The sequence below is a fragment of the Gracilinanus agilis genome, chromosome 1 (assembly GCF_016433145.1).
Source record: "Gracilinanus agilis isolate LMUSP501 chromosome 1, AgileGrace, whole genome shotgun sequence".
Classification (NCBI taxonomy): Eukaryota; Metazoa; Chordata; class Mammalia; order Didelphimorphia; family Didelphidae; genus Gracilinanus; species Gracilinanus agilis.
In genome coordinates, this window is record NC_058130.1 from 646,813,618 (window position 1) to 646,840,766 (window position 27,149).

The window sequence follows — 27,149 nt, forward strand, 5'->3', positions numbered from 1 at the left end:
GAACTTTTCATTTAGGCACAGAGGATGGCCATAAAGAATAACGAGAGTCAGGACTGAGAGCAGTCAGGAGGTCACTGGACTAAAGAGTATGTGCTGGTGGATTGGTTGTTAAAAGACTGAGCAGGTAAGAGGGAATTTGATTATAAAGGGCTTTGAATGCCAAACAGAATTTTGTATTTTCTCCTGGAGATCCTATATTCCCCATCATTCGCTTCCTTTGAATGGAATTTCATTAGTAGTAAAATCATTTCTTTATGTTTTCTATCTAAGCCAAACTACTTTTAAAATAGATTTTGTCCTTTGTTCTTCATCTTTAGAGCATTTAAGATATATTTTGAATTGAATAGAACAAATTAAAAAGGTATTTTTTTCTCTGATGGATGCTGAGAAACAAAATTGGAGAGAGCTGGCAGAGTTAAGGTAAATGTAATTTTAGATGAAAGTTTATCTGTTCTTAAAGCAATGCATCTATTTCTACTTTAGACAGAGAATAAAAATGAAAGTTGTGGTAACCCAACTCTGTCACTTACTATCTGTGCGACCTCAGACAAATAATCTCTTGTGCCTCAGTTTCCTAAAACTAAGTAAAACACCTTTAAAATGATGTTTTCCAGCTGTAAATCTCAGGTCCTGTGATTCTGTAATCTAATTAACATGGATTTAGCAAGTTATTAAAAGAATACATATTTTGGCTAAAAAGTTTAACTAACAAAACTCACAATAGCATAAAACCGTCTGAAGGAAAAATAGTTATCTTAATGTGGTCTTTGTGGAAAATGGGAAGAGTAAGGAGTGACAGGTTTTCCTTTTGACAGAGGAATTGCTAAAGAAAAAGTTCAGTGATAATCAGATAAACAGAGTAAGTGCCACCTGTTAGGGAAGGTTGGAAAGCAAGGTGAGGCACAGGAATAAAATGAATGAAGCCTACTTTTAAAAGCTGTACATATTCAAATCTACTGGATTTGATGACCTGTATCCTTAGGAACATGGTGCCTGATATTGCAGAGCCACAATTTAATTTTTTGAGAACTCATGGAGGACAAAAAAGTCACTGATTATTGGAAAAGGACGAATGTAGTGTCCATCTTAAAAAAAAGTAAAAAAGACGACCCTGGTAATTATAGACAAGTCAGCTTAACTTCGATACCAGGCAAGATACCACAACAAATCATCAAACAATCAATTTGCAATCATCTAGAAGAGCGGAAGGTACTGGGTTGCAACCAACATGGCTTTGTGAAGAACAAATTGTGCCAGACCAATTTAATTTCCTTCTATGATAGAGTGACAGGCCATGTAGATAAAGGGGAAGCAATAGATGTAATCTTTGTGGACTTCAGTAAGGCTTTTGATTCTTCCCCACATGGCATTCTCATCAACAAACCAGGAAGATATGGTCTAGACCCAATGACCATTAGGTGGGTACAGAGCTGGATGAAGATTCATGCCCCAAAGTTGGCTGTAAAGTTACTTGCTATCCATCACCCCGGATGAAAGAAGGGTAGGAGGGAGATGATATCATATGTACCTAGTATAAAGTTGGTATTATTTTAAAAATATACTATTCCTACAGAAGAGAAAACATGATATAAGAGCACCTGGGTAAATTACTTCTGTGGTGAGGAAAGCATTTCTTTTTCCCTAGCAGAGACAACTATGGCATAGGTGGATAGAGTGCTGGTTCTGGAGTCAGAAAGACTTGAGTTCAATTTGACATCAGATACTTACTTACTAGCTCTCTGACCATGGACAAGGCATTTAACCTCTGCTACAATTTCCTTAATTAGAAATTGAGAATAAAAATAAAATCTGCCTCCAAGGGGTTGTTGTGAGGATCAAATGAGATATTATCTAGCACAGTGCCTGGCACATCGTAGGCACTATATAAATACTTATTGCCTCCTCCTTCTTCCATTCTGCTGAGGAAAATAGACTGTAATCCTCATACTTAAAGATCAGAGGTATATTTAAGGACATTTTATGCAGCCATTTAATTTTATAGGTTAAGGAACTGGAACTAAGAGGCAAAATGATTTGTCCAAGTTTACTCAGCTAGTGGCAGAGACACAATTTGAGCACACATCCTCTTCTTCCAAATCTAGCATTCTTTGTACCCCACCAAGCTGTCTCCATGCTGCTAGACACACAAGTCTTTGTGTATACAGGCAAGGCAAAGCAGGTCAAATGAGTGTCTGGAAAGGCTTTGCTGATATAGTTTTTATTAATCCTCTCTTCATATTCTCCCTTTCCCCCATCCTACTTCCTTTGGAAGTAGGCAACTTCCTTGTTAGTCATGAGGGTTAGTGCCATGACTGTGAGAAAAGCAAAAAACCAAGAACAACTTTTTTCCCCCATTAATCAAGATGTCATATACAAAAGAAGGAAACAAGCACCTATGGTGTGCCAGGACTGTACTGAGCCCTTTACAAATATTTTTTCATTTGATCCCCAGAACAATTCTGAGTGGTAGGTGTTATTATTATCCTCATTTTACAATTGAGGAAACTGAGGCAGATGGCACTTAAGTGATTTGCCTAAAATCATCTAATTAGAAATTTCTGATCTGGCTAGCTAAGGGGCTCTTGTTTATATATACCTCTTATTCAGTTGATTTAACCTTTACCTCAAAACAACTAGTTGATGTCCATGAACAATTCCCCTTGTTATTAGATATTATTTCTGGCAACAAATAGGATAAACATATTTTGTATTATTTCACTTGTCTTAATTATAGAATTGTGAAAAATCTTACTTAGTTTGCAGATAATAAAAATTATATTTAAATAATGTGCTTTTTACACATCAATTGCGTTAAGATAGATACTGTACTATAGATATTTTCATTTTAAAGATGAGGAAACTGAGGTGAATATGGTTTAATTGGCTTGCCCACAGCTAATATTAGACATTCAATTTGAACCTTATTATTACTTGCAATCAATCCACCATGCTGCATCGCCTCTCAAATTTGCTGGATAAGGTTGTCAGTACTTTGAAAGAAAGAAATATATTTAGAAATGACTTTGATAATTTTACTGGCTTATTAAGAATAAAATAAAATTCATTAGAAATTGCAGAGGTATGCATTCTACATAAAGGAGGAAAGAGACTATGTAGAGATATCAACATAAAAATATATGATATATATATATACACACAAATATATACACATATAATTCTTGGTAACCCATAGCTAGATATGCAACTGTAGTAGTGTTGTTTTTTACATTTTACAAAGAGAAAGTTAGAGTGTATTAGGAGGACTACATCGTGAAACATTAATTTTCCAGAAATTATCCACGTCACACCTCATATAGGCTTATTTGGGATAATGTAATCTTAGATTCTCACTAAAATAATAATCTTAATACAATATTTAATAAAACCACAACTTGGTAGTAAGACAAAAAAAATAGATGTTAGGTTAGTGAGCAATTAAGCTGATTCTTGGGAACTATGTTTACATTTTTAGGTATGCAAAGTGCTTCATCATAAGGCTGAATGTTTTCATGAGGAGAAATTGTACAGTAACTATTAGAACCCAATACTGGCCAAAGAAGGACAGCAATATCATTGTCAACACCAAACAAGGGGTGCCCTTATTATAAGGTCTTTTGAGATGATACGACAGCTCGAATGGCAACTGGGGAAGCTTCCCTGGGTTTTCATCCCTACACTTACCTCTAGGAAGAATTCCTCAGGTGTATGAACTTAAAAAATATACATAAATGCATATGTAGGATTAGATGTTAGGCACTATCTCATCCTCCCAAGGGGGGATTTATCCTAAAGGCCCACAGACTAAGGTCTTTTAAAGCAATTTTAGGGAAAGATATCACCAGTAACTTGGACCACGAAAGCAAATCTTCTGGAGAAGATGCAGTGAGGACCATCATGATTCCAGTTGAACTAAAAATGATGACAGCAATAGAGGATGTCCCCAGAAATCAAACACTACATCATGAGACTCTGAGTGAGCCTTTAAATATACAGAACTGTCAGAGGTTGAACCCTCCATTCACTTCTGTTCTTTCCATGTGCTTTTATCTTATTTGTAAAACTCTTCTGCCAATAAAGGGAAATGCCCACTAATAACTCTTTGTCAATGTATCTATTAATCATTTTTAATATAAGATGCACTGAAAAATCCTCCATTAAATGTACAGTATATTTGGACCATTGTGGCCCCTGATGAGACAGCCCTGAATTGTATAAATTTTGGGGTATAGAATTATTCTTTGGGGAGACTGGGAAGTTTCCCCAAAGAATCAGAGGAGGATTATAGGAATTTCACAAAAATCTGTCCCTTTCTCTGATGATCCAATTTCCATTTCACCCCCACCCTTTGACTGGATTAAGAACAAGACCTGAGACTTGTCTGTATAAGGAGGATGCCTTATGGCTCCTGAAGTCTCAGAGGACACTTGCCTCTTGACCCATATGACTCCTGGCATCCAGAAGATTGGCCTCCGACCCAGAATGAATGAGGGAGACCCAGAAAAGTGACCACCAGGATTATAAGTTAGAAGAAAGGATGTTTGGGGCCTCTTGGCCAGGAAATAGTCTAGGAGGCAACAGTCTCTTATTTCTTTCCCTAGCAAATGGGGACATCAGGGGAGTGGTGAGCTGAGATTAGCTAGGCAACTGGCCATGAAATTTTATGTGCCTTTTTTCTCTCCAATCTGCTTTCACCATTTAATAAAAAATTATAAATTAATATACAGTCTCTAGAGAATTTTAATCTTAACACATACACATATATAAATACTCATATATATGTATATCTCAATGTAAATCATTTGCTTCATAATTCTATACATTTTATTTTAATAGATTTTGCAGCATTATTCTTAGAAGAGGTCTTTAAGTTTCACTTTGTTGCTTTGATTCAGATCTTTTTGATTACTGGTCAAAGAAGTCAATGGCACAAAAAAAGATTTAGAACCACTAATGCAGAATAATGTTTCTTAATTCTTTTTTTTCATCAGTAACTTTGTGAGAATGCCTATAAAGCTAAATTTCCCTTTCTGCACCATGTTTATGAACACATCCACACCAGGGAGGCAGCTAGGTGACTCAGCTGATCAAGCACTATCAGGAAACCAGAATTCAAACCTGGCCTCAGACACTTACTAGCTGTGTGACTCTAGCTAAGTCACTTGAACTATATTTGCCTTAATCCACTGGAGATAGAAATGGCAAAACAATGCAATATCCCTGCCAAGAAAGCCCCATACCAGGTCAGGAAGATTGGATACCCCATGAACCACTGAACAGCGACAACAAAATTCCATTCAGGGAAGCCGGAAAAATCACAGATTTAGAAATAGAAATTTAGTAGTAACTTTGTTTCAATCCAACTCAATTGGGATTAAGCACTGAAGTGGAAAAGCACACTGTAAGGTGCTGAGGATTCAAAGCCAAAGCCTGTCCTCAAAGAGCATGCCTTCAAGTTTGTGGGAGTGGGTTATGGGGGAATGATGCATATAAAAAGATATTTACATGAAAATTTGAGAAGGACTAAGAGAGACTTGAAAAGCAAAAAACACACTCAAGGAGGTCTGGAATAGTTTTCTTTAAGAGATGGACTAATGTTTGAAGGAAATAAGGGATTCTAGAGGTGAAGGTGGGAAGAGAGAACATAACCTGTGAAAAAGCATAAGAATAGGTCATAGAATGTTCAGAACACAAAGATTCATTTAGTTTGGTTAGAAAATAGAATAAATTAAAGGGAATGATTTGCAGTTGGTCTGGAAAGGTAGACTGAAGACAAATAGAGAAAGGCCATAAATGTCATGCTTTGTACTTGTATTTTATCCAATGGGCAATAGAGAGCCACCAAGCAGGAGAGAGGATTGTTAACCTAAACATGCACTAAAAGGACTTGGGTTCTAGTCTAATTTTTGTTATTTATTAGATTCTAGATCTAATAAAAGCAAAACAATGTGATTGCTTGTCACATCTTAAACCATATTCCCACTTTTATTGTGTCTAACTGACAGGGGGGAAATGTCCATCTTGTTCTTTCAGAAAAACAAAACCAGATCAAAACAAAAAAGAGAAACAGGACCAACTATAGTTGTTTCACAGAATTAAATTCTTTACCCTACTCTAATCTTTTATTAGAGAGTGTGTGTGTGTGTAATAGCAGAGAAAAAGTACTTTTTTTCAGAATAAAAATTAAGATAGTCCCTAAACATTTGGAAAAATAAAAGAACTGTAACTTTGAATTAAACTGATATGTGAGTTTTTCTCTATATTTATATAATGATAAGACCTAGAATGAAACTTGTACAAAAGGACTTGGATTCTAATCTAATCTTTATTATTTATTAGATGTCAGTCCTAGGACAAATCATATGACATCTCTTAAGTCTCCCTCTCCTCCTTCTGTTCCATTGTAAAATAGTTCTTATACTGTCCATCTCTTTTGGGTTGTTTTGGGGGAACAAATGAGGTCATGTGAAATATTTTTAACCTTCAAGTTGTTGATATTGCTATTTTTATTAAAATGCCTTGGAAGATACTTGGAAGGATTGGAAGATCCTTTGTACTTATAAATATACTTTAAAAAAAAACCTACTTTCTGCCTTAGAAATACTAAATATAGATTCTAAGGCAGAAGAGCACTAAGGTTAGGCAATTGGGATTAAATGACTTGCCTGGAGGCAGCTAGGTGGCTCAGTGTATTGAGATCCAGATTTAGAGATTAATGGTCCTGGATTCAAATATGTCCTCAGATACTTCCTAGCAGGGTGACCTTGGGCAAATCACTTAATCCTTTTTACCTGGCCCTTACCACTCTTCTACCTTAGAATACATGGTTTTAAATCTAAGACACCAAGTAAGGGATTTAAAAACTAAAAATGAATATCTTGCCCACTGTCACGTAGCTAGGAAATAGCTGAGGTCAGATCCAGATATATTTTTAAAATAACATTAAAATGAGATAGACTCTGCCTTTTTGAAACAAAACAAAAACAACTCAGTGAATACACATTAAGTGGTATTAAGTATATTTTAGCATTCTAATGAAAGGCTTAAACCAAAATATAATTTGTATTTCAAGGGTCATATAATTATGTTTATAACAAATTTTAATCCACATTCAATTTGAGCTTTATTTCAATGAAATTTGTTCAAAAGTTCTTCTTGATTGCAAACCTTCATATGTCTCATATTCTTTCATGAAAATCTATAATGATTAATCAGTGACAGGTACTAATATATATGAAAATAGTTTGTAGGGTCATTTTTAGGAACATATCATATGACAATCTGATATAAATATCTGTCAAAGGAAGCAGAAAATTTTCAGATTATAATAATTCAATATGCCACCCTGAGAAGTAGAAAGAGATTTTAGTTTCTGTCAGAAATGCTTTATGGAGGAGAAATATAATCTCACTCTCTTTGTTATTTGATGAAATTAATAAGACGGATAAATCTATTTCCAGATCATATACAATGAAGAAGCCAAAAGTGTCTTAACCAATGTCAAGAGCAAAGAAATACAATAAATTTCATGTAAACATGCCACTTCCTAACAATATTAATAAATAGGAGAATAAAACATACCCCTTATCTTTTTTGGCATAATTTAGGATAGTTTATTATTTCAGAGCAGCAAGAAGTGAGCACATGCTAGATATCATCTAGTGGTCACAGGCTTGTAAATATATCCATTCTCTATGGAGAGCAGGATTGTAGTAAACTCACTCTGCCCAAAATAATTATGGTTATTTTAGCAATTTTTGTTTTCTTTTTTAATGGTATCTGTCCCACATCTCCATCATTATTGGCACGTGGGTCAAGTTCTATGTGAGAAATTATTTCATTGGTTGAATTTCTTAACTTTCTGCATTCTTTTCTTCTATTTGTCATAGACTTCAGATTTAGATTGTTAGTTACAAATTTTAAAAATGTAATAATTGAATTTTTAACACAATGTTTAATCCTTTCCTCTCTTGTAAGCTTCTCAGTTACCTCGATCAAGAGATAATGTATTCTCTAGTCTAACATTAATATGATAATTGAATGATTATGAAAATATATTTTAGAATTAATGATCATATTCTTTGTTTAGAATGGAAGTATATAGTTCCTATTAATTATGATCTATTTGTCATTAGTGCCTATATTGGTAAACATCTTTAAAACATAAATAAATGATTTTTTAATAATGCTTCCAACTTTGCAAAAGGATTTATATTCTTGACCACATTTAAGCAAAATGTCAATTTGACAAAGACAGTGCTATCGGTTATTATGGTACTCATTTTAAAGGTGAGCAAACTGCATTTTATATGTGTCATGCCCATCCCTTTCTGGCCCTATTTTGAATTTTTTTTGACAAAGATACTAGAATAGTTTACAATTTACTTCCCCAGCTCATTTTACAGATGAGAAAACTGAGGCAAATACAGTTAAGTGACTTACCCTGGGTCCCACAGCTAGTAAATGTCTGAGGTCAAATTTGAGCTCAGAAAGATGAATCTTCCTAACTCCAGCAAAGTAACAGTTAATAAATGTCAAAAATAGCTTTTACCCAGGTCTTTCTCTCCCTATGTCCATTGTGCCATGCACTGTGTCATATGCTCTCACATATATTTTAAAAGAACATAGACTTGAGAGGGTCCTTTAAAGTTCATCTAAGCCAACTTTTTATTTTACAAATAAACAAAGGAGCTCAGAGAAGTGAACTCTCTCACAAAACCACCTAGTAGTTGATTGTGTAATCTCTCCGAGTTGAATAGTGTTTTTATTACTTCACATTGCCTTTCAGCTAGGTGAGGCATTAGATAGTGTGCAGGTTCTGGATTCAGGAAAATCTGATTTCAAATTCAGCCTAAAATGCTTAATTCCTGGCACGATCCTGGACAAGTCACTTCACCTCTGTTGTTGTGAAGAGTAAGTGACATAATAATTATCCTGCCTGACAAATAGCAAACACTACATAGTTAGCTACTATATCAATTATGATTATTATCCAAGGATTCAAATTATATTTTCAGTTTTATCTTGCTCACATGTATACATCCCAGCTTTGTTAACTGCCCTGTGTATGACCTTGGATAAGTAACCTAAATTCTCTGGGCACCAGTTTCTTGGTCTTTAAAGTAAAAATGTTAGATTCAATGATCTCTCAAGTATTCCCTAGGGACGAGTCCTCAGATATTCATTCATTAATATTTGTTAAGAAAAAGTTTAGGAATCTATTCTTAACACTTTCATTTTACTGGTGGGAGAAAGGGAAGCCCAGAGAATTTAAGTAACTTGTCTGGGTTTTAAAATAATGTTTATTCTAAGACGAATAAAGTTAAAGGAAGGTGAAGAATAAGATTCATGTGAATAATAATACATTATATTTTTGCATTTTTTTTCAAAAAAGAAATATTTGTGAAAATTCTAAGTTTTGAGGGGATTTGATTTCTGCCTATTTGTATGAAGCACTCCTAAGACCTCTGAAATAATAGTGACCTGAGGGAAAATCATCCAATTAAAACAAACAAACAAAAACTTCATACCTAAAGCTGCTAAAAACAAGACAATCGTTGAACAGATATTTTCTTTTTATTGCCCTTACTATGTGCATGGCATAGTAACGTGTTACAGGAATTATGAAGAAATCTAAAGCACAGCCCGTGACCTTGTGGGTTGTATAATCTGCTAGGAAGGATAAGACATAATACCCATGGAATGTCATATGATAACTTATACCCATTTCTGAAGCTGTTCAAGAAGAAGCAGTTAATGTTTAAAAAAAAGAGGAGGTTTTAATGGTCTTTAACTTAAAATGAACCAACAGTTTGACATGGCAGACAGAAAAGCTAATATACTTCTTGGCCGCATTGAGAGCCCATGTCCAAAAAAAGGGTGATGGTGGTCCTAATATCATTTGTCCTGCTTAGACAACATTGTGTTTACCTCTATTGAATGCTTCGTAGGAAAGAGATTATTAACCTGGAGGATACCTGGAATGGTGAAGGTGCCTATGAAAATGCAGATGGGCCACCAGACTGGAAAGAGGACTCATGACTACATAATAGGAAGATCAGATGTAAAAAAGGAAGATATTTAGCATGGAGAAGAAGGTGTAGAATATGTAGATATTCTAATTTACTTTAATGGATATACTATGGAAGAGGGATTGGACCACAGTATTAGGTTTTTTGTTTGTTTATTTTTGTTTTTGTTTTTGATCAATGGGCAGATGTTAGAGTAAGAAATGAAATTTGCTGGAAGGAAGGCATCAACTCAATAAAAGGAAAAAAAACCTACAACTAACAATGAACACAATTCAGACTTGCAATTGGCTCCCTCAGGAGGTAGAAGGTTCTCATTCCTCGGAAATGATAATGTTTAAGGGATTCTCTTCAGATATTGTTTGTCCCAGACCATTTCTAAGGTTCCTTACTGTTCTGAGATTCTGTATTCTCCAGTTCTCTAAGGCAGAAAACTATACAGAGAATTTGAGGTGAAGTCCATTGCTGGAGATTGGACCTAAATAATCCCTTAAATTCTCTCCAGATATGAGACAGTACCATACATCAGTAATAATTGGTAGACTGAATCGGACAGTACAGAGATCCCTTTGTCTTGCATTTGTTGGGAAAGACTTTGCAAATATGGATAGAAGTAGAGGTTGGAGGATTTGGATACATGGAGAAGGAGGATATTACAGTCTAGAAGAGCAATGAACAAATGTTCAAAAGTAGGACAAGTGAATGATGAGTTTGTGGAGACAAAAGTTGACAATGGGAGAAGAAAGTAAATAAGCATTTGAACAGAATCTAATGTGTGCCAGGCACTGTGTTGTGTTTTACAAACATTATCTCATTTGATTCTCATACTAATGCTATGAGGTCAGTGCCATTATTATATTCATTTAACAAATTGAACTGGATAGATGTGTGACTTGCCCAGGTAATAGAACTATGAGTATCTGAAATTAGATTAAAACCCAGATTTAAGTGGAAAAGTGGAATGATAAAGTTGGAAAATTAGGCTATGCTCTATCAGGATAAGGATTTTATTTTATTTTTTTTACTATATCCTGTATTCTACATGTTGACAAACTCCTATATAAGGGTGAAATCCTAGTAGGCTTTTTAAAAAAGTTCTAAGTATTTTTAGCTCCAGCAATCCTGTCTGCTTTATTTTGCCAACTTATTGTAATCAATGGAAGTCATTAAGTGAGATATTAAAATTTATTAATAAGCTGCTTTTTATCTACCTTTCCTCTCAAAGAATCCTTCCTTGTATTTTAATTTATATAGGTATATGTAGGCATATAATTATTTTTCTTTCCTTCCTTTTTTTAATCTTGTGCAGATTGCTTTGTTGGCCATAAACCGTAGTGTTTTATGATTTGAGCAAACTTAGTAGATGTGAGGGAACATTTATGGATATATATGTCATGCTTACCAACATGAGACAGCAAAAATATTAATCTTTGCATTTATTTTCATCTCAGAAAAAACATATAGATGACCAGGAAAATTATCAGCCTTCTCCAATCTTTGCATTTATTTCCAACTCAGAAAAAAAATGTGTAGATGACCAGGAAAATGATTGGCTTTCTCTAATCTTTGCATTTATTTCTGTCTCAGAAAAAAATGTGTAGATCACCAGGAAAATGATCAGCCTTCTCCATAGATAGAGACCATGGTGGACTAGAGCAGAAAGCAGATGCTTAACATCTGAACATCATGAGAAAATAATCTGGACAAGAATTTTTCATTTAGAGCAGTGTTTGAAAACTCCAGCCTAAGGGCCAACTTTGGCCAGCACTCTTTTTACAGCCAGTGAGCCAAGAATATATTTTTTTATATTTTAAAATAAATGAAAACTTTATTTTAAAATGTAAAAATATTTCTTAGCTAGGGACAGTTCAAAACGAAGTTTTGACATGCTGGCAGTTGTAGTTTACCAACCCTGATTTAGAGGAAAATTACTATATATTAAAAAAATCTATTCAGAATATTTCCTGAAACTTATCATAGAAGTAAAATATCTTCAACAAGAAAGGAAGGATAAGGGAGAAGGGAATCCAATAGACCTTCTCTTAGAAGATAATTTAAACAGATGGCTTCAGAATTTCACTTCAACCAATCAGTGAGTATCAAGCAAACATTGATTATTAAATATGCCTGTTAGGTTCTCTGTGTGGTGGGAAAAGGGCATAAAAAAAGGGAAAAAAATGGGCAAGATCTTGTCTTCAAGGAGCTTACATTCAGTCAGAATACATAGCATGGAAGCTCGTGTCCATAAAGCAAGGTTTCTGGTTCCTATTTCTGTGACACTGGTTTAACCATTAACGGGCTATCATTCTGGTTTGAGTGTTGGGTCTCTGCTAGCAAATGCCTCCCTGTTTACAGCAGCAGAATCCCATCTGATAACAAGAGAGGCCCTTTTAGCAGCTTCTAGATCACCAGTCCAACCAGTAACACACAGCTAGTTGGCTGCCTCGCTAATTCCCTTTGGAAAGTTATCTGTTCCTGTCTCTAGCAGCAGAATCCTGACTGATAAGAGAAGAGGCTCCTCTGCCGGTAGCCAGGGCCCCCAGTTTATCAGTGTCTGACCAGTTCATAAATCAGACTGGTGTCTGTTCCTCCCCCTTACCCCCTGCTTTAAAAAAAAAAAGGCACACATCAAAATTTATTTCTATCATCGTAACAGTTAATACTTTAATAAGAGAACTTAACTGGGAACATTAGGAAGTTAGTTAAGAGACATTTTGCAGGCGCCTCTTCCCTTGTCAGTGACAAGGTAAGGTAATCCTATACACAGCCTGCTATTGTGAGATGAGAAACTGCCCTCCTTCACTGCCAGAGACCAGATGCACCTCTCTCTTTCCTAATCTGTAAACGACTTAAAGGAGCCTTATCTCGGGGCTCTCCTGCTTCATTTCATGCTTGATTTACTTTAATTTGTCTGATAGGGCACAAGGATTTGGAGACGGCCCATCTTTCCGCAGAAAATGTTCAGGTTTTTTTTTTTCTTCCCTGGCATTGTTGTGTTGGGGTTTTTGACTTTTTTTTTTTTTTAATGTGGAAGAAATCTTGCTCCAGTGCAGCAAACTGCTTGAGTGTGTTTAGATTTAAGCTACCCCAGCAGAAAAGAGTTTGTGAAGTGGTATGATTTGTGTGATGGGCCCCATTTACATTGAAATCACATTATACGATAGATCAGGGCTCCTGAAGGGAGCCGTGCACTGGAGCGCCGGGTGCCCACAAGATACCTTGAAAGGCCTATATATAGCAGCAACAATTGATAGGAGATTTTACAGGAGACTTTATAAATATGTAAATAGGCGTTATCTGATTGGGTTCTTTGGCTACACATCTGTACCTCAAAAGGAAGTGGAGCTGGGAGGAAGGACCAGGAAAACAGGAGTTTGCAATTCCAAGTGAGTCTGAGAAATAGAAATGTCTCCCAGGTTGACAGCAGGTCAGGGTGGAGGGGCTTTGCATACTTTGGAGGTAAAGCTTCTTTGATGGGAAAGCGGATCTCTCACTTCCACCAGAAAGGTAGAATTACCACTCGCCATTTTCATTTGTTTTATAGCGAGGCTGAGATCGGCAGCCATTGACCTTTGACTTTTCTTGTTATTTCTTTAAATTGCTCAAGCGATATGGTACCAGGGGGAATAGCTCTTAACGTTTTTCGCATCTTAAGAAACCATACTCTCAGTGACCCAAGGGAAAGAAAATAAAGTCTTTGGTCCATTGATCTCTTGATTAGTTATTTCCTAAATGAAAATGGAGATACTATTAAAGCAGTAATAATGTTACATCTTAATAGTTGAGGAGTCAATAAATGGCTCCCATGTGCTTCATTAAAGTTCTTAATGAAGCTATTTTTGATGGCCGAACTTTGCATTATCTCTGTCTTACTAGAAGACTTTTAGGGAAAGAGGTAGTATACCTATAATGCACATTTTTTTTTGCCTTCTCTCTTTTCTTAATAGATACATCATTTCTAAAAAGTGGCTAAGGTCATTTTTTCCCCATAAATCCCCATGATCACTATAAACTTAAAGACATGGACATTCATAAGAACACTCAGTTGGCTAATATAGCATATGAACATGTACTTTCATGGTTAAAATACATATATTCCATGCATGTGTTATTCTGTCCATTTTCCTGTTTTCTAAAAATTTTATATGTGCCCTTTACTCCTTCTTTAAGGCATTACTCCATCTTTTCCCAAGGCAATAACTGAGATTAACCAGTCCTAGTTGAGCTACTACAGCTTTCCACCACCATTTAATACTGAGCTCTTCTTATCCTTTGTGTAATCCTATCCTCTTCTTGGCTCAGGTAGCAGCTATGATTACAGCAATTTTGCTTCTAAATAGTTGGGTATGGATACTTTTAGGAAGCTAAACAGCCTAGATCTCAAAAAAATGAAGTGGAGATTTAAATCATGTTTTCTTATTTAAAATGTAATTTTCCTCAAAAATCGTTCTATCCTGGAAAGCCCTTCTTATAGCTGAAATAGTTGAATGAACTAGGCAAAACTTCCGGCTTCTTTCTATAAATATCAGAGGAAGGTCTTCAGTTTGTCGAGTTGGCCCTTTTGACTTCATGGTCTTTGTCTACATGATAGTAAACATGTTTTTTTGGCAGGAATGATGTAGTAATATCTGTCTAGAGGTGTGCCAAACTATACTTTATGACACTAAATGATAATTTTTGCTGAGTTAGCAAATGATTTAGTCATCTTCATTACAAAATATGTAATCAGAGGAAACATTTCCCAGAAAGTTTTGGTTAGGCATCTGATTAGAATGCTTAGGTAAAATTAGATAGGGTTCCTCCATACTCTATCTTATGTAGGAATACATAGAATACTAGAATGGGTTATTTGTTGAATCTTCCTCAGAAAAGACTTTTCCTTCTACCAAATCAGTGGAATCCAGGGTTATCAAAAAGAAATATCAGATTCCTTTGAAATGTTGAACCTTTATCCCAATATCTTTGTAAAGAATTCTGAATTCACAGAGTACTTTACAGTCTGATTTGGGGGGGAAAGCTCTCAGAAGTGTCTGAGAAAAGCAAGTCTATAAACAACTCAGAAGGACCCTAAATTCTATCATTTGAGCTCCCATGAATGTTCCTTGCTAAAGCTACCATTTTAAGATTTCAGGTAGTCCCAGTTTTATCTCCTATGTATTGGCCTTTGAAAATTTGAAGAGCCACAGTTTACTTCTGATGTTTTACAGACCACTCAAAGATATTTTTTCCACTTGGTATTCTAGACTTAGCATTCGGATGTTCTGCCTTCACTTCCTATTAAAAAAATAAGACAGCATTCAGTAGAGAACTTTTTAATTTCCCTCCTACTTAAACATGACTACTGCTATTTAAGGGTCTAAACCTCTTCCCATGTTAGAATTGACCACAGAGGGAAGGAAAACCTAAGGATTCTGGCTTGATGTAAAGAATTTAACAATTAGAGGTGTCCCAAAATAGAATAGTGTGCCAGCAGAGTTAATGAATTTTCTCCCATTGGAAATCTTAATTTTGAGGCTGTGGTGATCATTTGTCAGAAATTCCCAATCAGGTTTGGATTGGGCTAGCTCATCTCTGAAAATCTTCCAAGTCAGACTTTCTGTCATTTTGGTTAATTTTATGTTAAGTAGCCGTAAGCTAAAGGAATAACTGTTTTTCTAATTATGTAATTTCAGACATTAACAAAGAGGGAAAGGATATTTTCTTTTAAGAGTGGGGGCTTTAGATACTTGTGATCACAATACTGAGAACCTTGATTACTGTAATGTCACCATCTTTATTCTGAAACTGAAATCGCCGCATCTTCCGCTTTCTTTTGATGGCAGAAACATGATCTTATAATAATACTTTATGTAAGTATAAGCTTTTTCTTTAGAATCATAATTTTTAGAGTGGAAAGGGAACTCTACATTTTAGAGCTGAAAAAGAGCCCTCATTTTATAGATGAGGAAACTGAAACTGAGAGAAGATAAGTGATTAGCCCAAGGACATAGAGGGAGTAAGTAGTTAATTTTGAACTCACATCCTCTGACTCCAAAAAAGTGCCCTTTCTCCTACATAAAATTACATTCATATACTCTGCATATTATTTCCTCTTCCTTTTTGAAAATTCTCTTCTAACCAAAGGAGATTTACATTTTTATTTGTATCAGATCCCATATATTTCAGTATTGCAGTGAGACAATTAGTTGAGTTAAGACATGATGATACTAAGGCCAAAGCATTCTGATTCCATATAGGGCAGCTAACTATTTTGTGTATGTGTGTGGGGTAGGAAAACCATTTTATGGTCCCAAGCTATACTCTTTACCATAAGCAAACATTTCATAGTTATAGGCAGATTAATAAAAAAAAGGAGTGTAGACTTAGTACCATTATTGGATGAAAACTCAAAGTTAGACAGACAAAAGTAGAGTTATCTTTGTTCATGAAAAGCACCAAGTATGGTATAGCTTCATGCTGCCAGACTGTTATTATCAGCTACCAAGTCTTGGCTTAACTTAAAATATTTTATATGCTTATTTGCAGACTATGACCAAGCAATGTTTATACCATTGTATTTTTAGCTACAGAATTAGGAACCAAGCATATGTAATTCTTTTATCCTTCTTTTTAGTTTTTAATTTTTGTATATAAGGTATATACATATGCACATATATGTCTATATTTCTACATATATCTTTATATATATTATAAAGGGTTTTAGATTTCTATCAAATGGGCTCAAAAAACAAAATAAACACCTTAATTTCACAATGAATTAATGCACAGAACTGCCTGCAGAGATGTCAAATGATGTGTTACCATTTGTTTGTCTGTAAAGGAATTGTCCAAATAACCATATCTTTAATATAAGACCTAAGGCCAAAATCTGAAAATGTCATTTTACACAGAAGTTAATAATGTTTTTAATAAGAAATAAATTGTTTGTGGACTTCACATTGACCAAAATCCCATCTTCAGAAATATATATTCCCTTGCATCTAGATAGGTTGCAATATAAAAAGTTCTTGCAAATTCCATTTTAATAATATATATTTTAGTGTGAAATAAAAAGCTTCCTTATTACACTTTGTATAACAGGTAAGCTTTATTCTTACTTCTTTTTGGTACATCCCATATCCAGAGTCCAAAAAAGGACTGTTTCAGTGAGTTAATGTCTGCTTTTGTCCTTTAGTTGTTTTTTTTTTTCTTTTAAATTAAAGACAATATTCACAAAACAGAAGGAAAGTCAAAAAGAGGGACACATTTTGGCCTACCTGGTAATTCACAGAAGTAGCAGAGGCAGATGAGGTATATTTGGTGAATTAGATTTTTCTTCAGATTGAAAATAATTTCCCATCCAAGATGTTTTTCAAGGCCCTTTATGAATTCTAGCTTCTGTCTTATATTTATGGTTTCACTAAAATCTCCAGGTAGAGAAATACCTGCACTCATGAATCATTTGCAGATAATAGTGGTTCAGACACTCTCTGTCCAAATTGATAATGGGTATCTGATCCAAAAGGAAAGCCTGTTTTTAAGGTCTATATAAGATGCAACTGGGGGGAAAAATTCCTTTCTCTCTGATCTCATGTTCACAATCACTTTGAGTAGTTAGTACCCTAACTGCAAAAAGTGGGTAACGGAGCTAACTACAGAACCACTTTTATTCTCAAACCATACAATTATTCCTTGGTAGTTTGACTCATGTCTCTGTAAACACACAGATACATGCACAATTATTCTACACATAGGCTTTGCAAAGCTAGTGTGCTCACATTTTGTTGAAGGAAATTTTGAAGAGGTAGTGTGTATCCTTCTGTTTGCTCTCAAAGGGTCCTTGCTCAAGGATTTGAAGCAGTGTTCGTATGCCTATGAGCAGAGTTCTCAGGTACAATGTTGAATATGACTGATTGATTGACCATTTTCTATACATTCTACTTCCTTGGTCAGTAAAGTTGAACCATTCGAATGAGGAAATATACTTAAACATGTCTACTTAAGGCGTTTCAGGGAAATGTAGCATTCAAGGAGTGTCCATCTGCTCTTTGATAAAGATTGACATGCTAACTGCATAGGTTCCGACTTCCTTCCATGTCATGCTTATAACTAGATCTAGTCATATGTGTAGACTGAGTAGACATTTTTCTGGGTGGTATGAGTTGAGAGATGTTAGAAAGGTCCCATGATCTCCAAATACCACTGCCCCACACAATACGAAAACATTTTCTGCTGATGTCAGAAATGCTATTATTAACAGAATTGTTTGTGTATGTGCAAAAAATTGTTTTTATTTCCTAGAGTTCTCTTTTAAATTGAATTTGTTGCCAAATGAGGTAATACAGAAATTATTTTCTTAGTGGGAATGATGTTTTCATTTCTTTGATTTCGTTTTGTTTTTGGAGTCTTGTAATCATGAGAGAGTGGTACTGGGATAGGAAAGGCAGGTACACTAAAAGGGGATATCAAATTAAATAATAAATAATTAATTTAAAAATAATTTATTTTATAATTGAGTTAGGCCTGGTGTTATTCAAAGTGGGAGAGATCCCTCTGATAGCTACTTCTAGTTGTCTTCATAGAAGATTAGAAAATAAGTCAAAAGTAGAATATTTCAGTACAGCAGTGAACAACAGCCAAACACCAGTGCAGAAGAAGGAAGAGTAAAGAGGCAGGTCAAGGATTTCTGGAGGGAAAAAACCACCAACTTCAATAACATCTATTTCCAGACTGCTTTCCCTTTAAATGTCTATTCTTCGTTCATCCTGTACACCCATGCCATAAATCTTTATTGCTATCCAAGTCTGAAGAGAGGGACAACATTTCTCTATTGTTTTTTAGACATGATTGATTCAATTAAGCTAAGAAAGGTATGGTGTTGTGGAAAGCACATGGGACTAGTAATCAGAAGACCCATGTTCAAATTTGAGATCTACAAGTTTCTTTCCTTCTGAATGGGAATAATAACTTCTATAATACTTTCTAAACAAGGTTATTATGAGGCTCCAAGGAGATTCAATCAGTTTTATATACAATGCCAACTTTGAACATTGTATCAAGTGTTTTTACATCATTATTTTTCTCTGTTACAAGAAAATTTTAAGTCTGGAAGTGGACATTAGGGGTCCTTCTGCAAGATTTGATAACAAAATGCATCAATAAAATGTGTTTTTTAAAATGAGATTCATTTATTCATTCTCCATTTAATAAATATCAGAAAATTTGCTAGATTTAAGGGACAGAGAAAAAAATCAGTGTGTCTGCTTCAAGAAGCTTGCATGCTATTGGGGAGAAACAGGTATATATTTAAGTAAATTCAAAATACATATAAACTAGAGAATAATTTAAAAGAGAGGCAACAGGAAGGCATTTAGGTGGCTCACTAGATTTAGAACATATGTGTGTGTTTGTGTGTGTGTGTGTGTGTGTGTGTGTGTGTGTGTGTGTGTGTGTATCCAGTAGATCTTTCTTTAAAGAGATAGACCTTGATGTTTTAAATTTCCCAATTGTGGTTATCCAAAATTTTATGCATGCTTCTTTCTAAATAGTAGAATATAGTGTGTTTGTAGAACCTATCCAAGATATGTATATTGACACATTAATTTTATGATCCTCTGACTCAAACGCATCCCACAACTTGGTAATGTAATATATTTTTCATTCACTTTGTTTTACTTTGTAAATTATTAGACAAATTTCATATTGATGTAGACTTCATCAGAAAGTTCCTTAATGTTTGTAACTGTCAATAATTTTATAAATATGAATTTGGAGGGACCAAAATCTAATCAATGTGGTAAGGGCAATGTTTAAGGGCAGTCCCCTTATTCTATTTATTTTGCCTAGACTATTTCCTTGACACTAATGAACATTGTAAATGGAACTGCAAGATGTTCTAATGACTCTCTTACCTTAAAACTGAACTAAGACATTTGGGAAACTTTGCATATATCCCTGTTTAATGTTTCATTATATATCCACAGAGTGTATTTTTTGTTTTATTTAATTTTTCTTTGCATTACCATCCAGATTTGTTTCTCTCCACCCACATCTTCCATTTTTTTACTGTTCCTTGTGTCAAAAAATGTATCAAAAAATGATATAAATAGCAGAATTAGAAAAATATGGATTATTTTTTCATAGTATCTCTCTACTTCTTTCCTATGGAGGGAAAACCATATTTCATTATCTCTTTCCTGAGATTTTAAGAGATCATTCTCTAGCCCAGAATTTTAGTTTCCTTTAAAAAACTTCCTTTTAAATTGTGGTAGCTCTTCTGTATATTGTTCTCTATGATCTGATTTATTTTCAATCAGTTCGTGCACATCTTTCCAAATTTCTTTGAATTCTACATTACTCATTCTACATACTACATACATCATATCGATTTTGTCATTAGTTTCTACGTTGCCACAAAGAAGGTAGGCATGAATATTTTCCTATATATTGGAATTCTCTTCATTTTACTTTCCTGATATTTATGAATAATATTGGATTACTCAATCAAGTGGTTGGGAAAGTATATTCATTTTTCTCATGTAAATCTAGAATAAAATCCAGAAAAGTTGCACCAGCAACTATGAGATCCACCAGCATTGCATCAGCACGTGTCCTTGCACATTAATTATTCTTGAGTTTTTTTAAAACTCCCTATTGCAAGATATGCAAATCTCAGGGTTCTTCTAATTTGTATTTCTCTTACTATTGGTGACTCAAAGCTAGTCCTCCTGTAATAAATAAGAGTTTTCTTTTTAAAAATTGTTGAGAACTTTGAACATTTTGTCTATTGAAGTATCTCTTTAAAAATTTTTGTTATAATTTTATTGACAATATTTGAGACAAAAAATTTTCCTTGCCAAATATGTCTTCTAATTTTCCCATGTTTTTATTCATTCAAAAGTTTAATTGAATTAGCAAAAAAAAGTTTATTTTTTTTGTTTTCAGATATTCTGCTTTGGTTTCTGATCCCCTTTTTTCTGATCCTTTCTTTTGGTTAAGAATTCTGCCTTTCCACGCTTTATCTTGTTTGGGTATGCAATACTTCTATGCCCTCTTCATTTACAGTGTTTCTAATTATTTCATTTGAAGTACTATAACATTTCTCATTTCCAAATTGTTTGTCATTTCTTATATACTTCTAAAATATATTATCTTGGCAATTTGATGTCTTAAACAACAAAAAGATGAAATAATTTAGGTAATACTGTCATTTTACTACATTGGTCTGGCCAAATTATGGGCAGTGAATATAATTTTTCTTTGTTTCTGCATAGTTGCATTTGTATAAATATTCTATATGTTTTGTTAACTCTCAGATATGATTCATTCATTTTTATAAAACTTTATTATTTCTTCCAACTTTTTATTAGTGCTGTATAAAAGTGCTAATGATTTTCATGAATTTATTTTATATCCTTCTTCCTTACAGATGGTATCAATCAGTATAGACTTTGTTTTTGCTAATTCCCTAAAAGTTTCTAAGTACATCATGTAAACTTCAAATCAAAATAATTTTCTTCTCTTTGTTAGTGCTTGATTATACTTCTTGAATTAACAATACAGCTAATATTTCTCTCACTGCATCAAATAATAGTGAGAACAGGATGTGCCATTGCCTTCCCCCTTTTTTGTACTGAGAAAGCATCCAAACTTATTCATTCCAAATTATTGTGACTCTTGGTTTTAAATAAGACTTTGATAGTATTAAATATGGCGCCCTACCATTAGTATGTTTTAGATCTTTTTGACACAATTAAGTTACTGTTTATCACTCTTTTTTTGCAATTAAGCTAACTTTTAAGATTTTAGCAACTATTTTATTAGTTTTATGAACATTTAATATTCTTGCATTTTCATTGTCTATGGTACCTTTAAAAATAATGTAGTTTCCCTGTTGGCTCCTTTGAATTGATCAGTTTTATTGTTGTCTTATAATGTGATGATAGTCATAATTTTTACTTTTTGAGAGACACACGAAGAATTATATATTTTGTTTCAAATCCCTCATTTTAATTCCATATGTAGTATATTTTAAAATATATTTCTTGTATATAATAAATTTTTGTATTTCATTTCTTATCTAAACATCTAATCTATTCCTTTTTCTGGGGGATGTTGAATCCATTCACATTTATGGTTGTAGTTATTACATTTTATTTTCTTCACAAACATATAGCATACATACATGTATGTATATAACATGCACTTTTAAGATAAATAGGTAATAGCACAAATATATGTTTATATTTGTGTGTATGTATATGTATGTGTGTAGCTAGCACTTAGAATTTCTATTAAGCTTAGAATTACTTTCTATTAAGCTTAGAATAATCTAAATTTAGCCTTCTCAACTCAACTCTCATACTTCTTATTACCCTGATTAATTTCTGTCTTTTTGAGTTTACTTTTATTACTATTTTCCCTTCTTTATTTGCTTTTACTCTTCTCTTTTTCAACTCAGTTAAGAATTTTTCCCCTTCATTGCCTTTTCCTCATAAATTATTCTGTTTCAGTGATACTAATTTGAAATTCCACTTTCCTAGAAGTACACTTTTCATTTTAATTCCTTTCTTACTCCATATATCTTTAAGGATTCTCTAGAATTTATCTTCAGAGATTTTAATTTTGGATGGTGGTGAGAGCCTTCAGTGGGAAATATTCTGTAAACCTAGCCTAAGTGACTTACTCCTATTTTTTGGTCTTCTTCATCATTTAACCTTTTATAAATGTCATAAACAGCATCCTTTTGAAATTGTGTTTAGCAAGACTTTGGATCTGCTGCTGTAGAAAAAGGATGGCTACATCTCCCCCTCAGAGTTCTAGAGTACTCTGGAAGGATCTTTTATTTATTATGCAATACATTTTTCCAAGTTCTACATATCATGAAAGAAGACATGTTGCTTATGTAAGGGGGAAAAAACTTGAGAAGGAAATAAAGTAAAATAATAGTATGCTTCAATATGCATTCAAAATCCATCAGTTCCTTCTCTGGTGGTGAATAGCCTTTTTTCTTCATCAGTGTCTTGGAGCTGTCTTGAATCCTTGCATTGCTGATAATAGTTAAGTAGTTCACAGTTGATTTTTATACATTATCACTTTTACTGTGAACAATTTTCTGGTTCTGCTCATTTCATTTTGTATCACTTCATATAAGGCTTTCCTATTCTTTTTTTAAGCACCAGTGATTAGTATTTCACATAAATTTAACCAATATTTGAATTAACTTTTGCAGACCAAAGTATAAACCTTTCCACACCACAGCTGCAGGTACAGACTCCTATATACCACCTCAAACCTGGAAGAGAGTGTAAACTACCATTTTTACAAAGAATTCACCTCACCAAGTTCACTTTCAAATGCATCATCTGAATCCATTCTCATCTCAGCTGCCACTGAGGCTGCAAAACCTGGCATGAACTGTGGCTCCCAGACTTCTGGTAACATGCCATTCTGACCTTTAAAACTCACAGGCTCGTTACAGTCTCCAAAACTTCACTGAAAACTAAGAAAGCACAAAGATAAAAAGAGAAGCAAATATTCATGGACCACGTGTCAACTTCAAATGGGGGAGGAAGGCCTGAGGACTCTCGCCTTACCTTGTTGTCTGTCTCCAGAAATTACTGTTAGAAAATGAAGTACCAGAGCAAATCATGCAACGTGTTTTCTTCTGTCAGTAACTTTAGAATGGTCACAAGTTTGGCTATTTAGCTATTTAATAGTCTGTCTATTAAACATAATAAGGTTATAGTAGACGGAAACCAATTACATAATGTCTACTCATACTCCAAATTGGGAAGTAGGTTACTTCCATCCTACATCATCACACCTTCCCAGAAATAATCTTCAAATAAATATTGCATATTGATGTGTCTGCTCACCTTTTGCCCATGACATAGGAACTCATATTCTTCCCATCCCTCTCTAAAGCATCTTTTCCAGAATAACAGACTGCTATCTCCTCCATACAAAAGTGATGAGGTACTAAGATAACAGACATCATGGTGTGGAAGTTGATCTCCTGAAGTATTTAACACAGATTTAATTTCTCAAAGAATTTAAATTCTCAAAGAATCAAAGTATTGATTCATTTGTTGATGAACAAATATCAAGCATTAAGGCTACTAAAGTTAAATTAATATTGATGGGCAGCCTAAGAATTATGTGATTATTACTGCTCATTGCTCTCTTTAATGGCTTTAACATGATCATTACAGATACAAAAGATGGTTATAGATAATTTTAGATGGTGCTGATGTTTTTGAAATTCACAATGGCTGTGGCCAAAAACTTAATGATCTACTCTACCACTTATTGCTAAGCTTCTCCTTTATTAGTTATTATTACTGAGCCCACATTTAATTTTTTTCTTGCTGTGTTGCTAAATGGAATCAGAATATGACAAGGTACACCTTTCATTCAGTTAGTAGCTTTGATGAGTATTACCATAGTGTATGGTTTCATTTATGTTGAATATTTTTCTTAGTCTCTTTTCCACTGTTTAAATTAGATTTGGGGTAATAGCTACAAAGTTAGGAAAGTATTCCTTGTGATATTAAACACTTTGACAGTGTCATTGAGCACATTCAAATGTTTGGCTCCCTATTCAAATATTTTTTTTAAATTTCATGTTTAAATTTCAACTTCTACACTTGACCCAAGAAAAGCTGGAAGTTTTATATGCTACCATCTATAATGAAGGCATATGACCTTACTTTCAGACTTAAGCATTCTTTAAAATGTAACTATAAATGGAAGCATGGTTTTGACACCATAAATTCTTCCTCTATTATTGTCATATCTGTTTTCAGCCATATCATATATAATAAATAAATGATTGATAAATTACATTATTTTATTCTCAATACATTGAAAAATGCATATCATTTGGTTAAGCCACTCAGTTATATTCCTAGCGTGGGATAATTACACTGCTCTCATCTGATAATATACTTCATTGGTGACTATCTACATACTTAAAAGAATAAATGCTCTCTTTGACAAGGGGCATACCATAAATGTAAACTATATATTTGTCACACTTTCCATCTATGTTTGCAAATGATGCCTGCACACCTGTGAATCATCAGCATGTTCTTACAAGAGTCTCTGCTGCTTTTTTTTTTCCCATGTGGTTGGTGGGTCCATTAACATAGATACAATCATTCCCAGTATCTTTCATTGAGATTTACATCAAGGATTCTTTCATGGTGCAGTTTATGTATTAGAATTAAAGTTTAATTCCACTAATGTGTCTGATAAAATTCTTACCCTATGTTGCTTTAGTCTGTTCAAATGTCCAAACATCTCTGTAGTTTTACACCTCTCTCATGCATGAAAAATTGTGAGCGTGTGTGTGTTGATTTGCTGGAAATGAGTCATGCACTGAAATCATGCAGATTCCTTTGTGTTGTTACAACCACATAACGACCATAATCTTAGATGAGAAAAAGAGTCAGCTATGGCCTGAAAAGAGGTGTTTTGAGTGGTTACAGGTTATTTAAAATATGATTGTTACAAAGGAAAAACATAGTAAAAATGCATGCATCCAAAGTATCTCTGCTAGGATAAAACAGCACAACTTTCTTTATGCTATTTCTTGTCTTATGTAATTTGAAACTTTGAAAGTTATGGGTTTGGTTGTCTTTATTGGAAGTTGACTCCTTTATTTGAGGAAAGGTGTAGCATACTGATCTAAAATGATAGCAGTGCAGAGAAGTAGATAGAACAAATATGGAGAGTAAACTATGTTAAATCTAAATAGGAATGGACAGTATTGCATTTACATCAGATGTGAGTTGAGTAAATTTATTTCATTTCAACAAACCTTTATTGATTATCTGTCACGTGCAATGAGAATAATGTGAGCAATATGAAAAGTAACCATATAATTTGGAATTCACATAATGGTGAGAGTGAGGGGATATCTGATTAATCTAGGGAGACTTTGTATCAGAGGCAGGATTTTTATGAGCTATTTGAATGATTAGGAGAAAATGATATAATGAGGAGTGGGTGAGATAGAGTATGTTCCAATAGTGGGAAAAGTGAGCTAGTTCAGGCTGCCCCCCAAAAAGGCCTATTCTTCCAGAGAATTTTCACATTATTTTGAGCAGGTATCATTGCAATCATAAACTGATAAGACTACACTAGTCTGATTGGCCCCAATCTGGGAAATAAAGAAAATAAATCTTAAGCAGATGCAGCAGACAGAGCCCCCCAAAAGCATTGTTTTTAATGTTAACACTTAAAAATCAGCATCCTCCAAGATAGTGGGGTATCTCTAAGAAGGAGAAAGAAAAGTAAAAAAGAATCTTTACATATAAAAATGAGTTACAGTTGTAATTAAAGATTTAATTGACCAATGAGCAAACTAATAACCAATAGTTAAATTAAAATGGGAGTCTCACAGAAAGTAAAGATATGAGCAGATTTTTAAGAAATGATCACAAAATTTATGAGAGTAGATTTTAATGGATCTAGATATTGGGTATATATAATAAATAGATTAGTTAGAAATTTGTTTCTTCCTGAAGTGATTTTTCAAAATAAATCCAGGACCACTAGTTTTATTTGTTAACATTAAAAATAATTTTTCAGAGAGGACATTTGGTTGGAACCTTAAAGTATGCAGAGTATTTCAACAGGCACATGACTGAAATTTTTTTCTGGGTATGGTAAACAGTTTGAGGCATTATATGGATAGTAGGAAATAAAGAGAAGAATAAAGGTATTCTACAAACAATTTTTTAAGACTAGAGGAGAATAGCATGGGATAAATCTTAAAACATAGGGTGATGTCAAAATGTAGTTTTGAATTAGTCTGATTGTATACAGTCTTAGGGGCAATCTAAAAACTATGTTGTTTACAGAATTTGTTCATTTGTTTTTCAGTCATATCTGACTCTTTGCGAAACCATTTGGGGTTTTCTTGGCAGAGATATTAAAGCAGCTTGCCATTTTTTTTTCTCCAGTTCATTTTACAGATGAGGAAACTGAGGCAGACAGGGTTTAATGACTTGCCCATGGCACAGAGCTAGTAAGCGTCTGAGGGTAGGTTTCCACTATCCACCTAGTTGCTCCTATAGAGTTCATGTTATCATTTCAATTTTTCAACATAATTTTGATTGATTTCTACAGTGTTCCCTT

At 34.0% G+C, this 27,149-nt stretch overlaps 1 protein-coding gene across 1 annotated transcript in view; it reads left to right on the top strand.

The window, feature by feature from the left end:
- The window catches only part of ZFPM2 (zinc finger protein, FOG family member 2), a 496,557-nt gene that overhangs the window by 105,728 nt on the left and 363,680 nt on the right, over positions 1 to 27,149 (top strand). Inside the window, exon 4 of the mRNA XM_044684050.1 lies at positions 8,494 to 8,514. Coding sequence (XP_044539985.1) covers positions 8,494 to 8,514 — 21 coding nt within the window. The remainder of the gene's footprint in view (positions 1 to 8,493; positions 8,515 to 27,149) is intronic.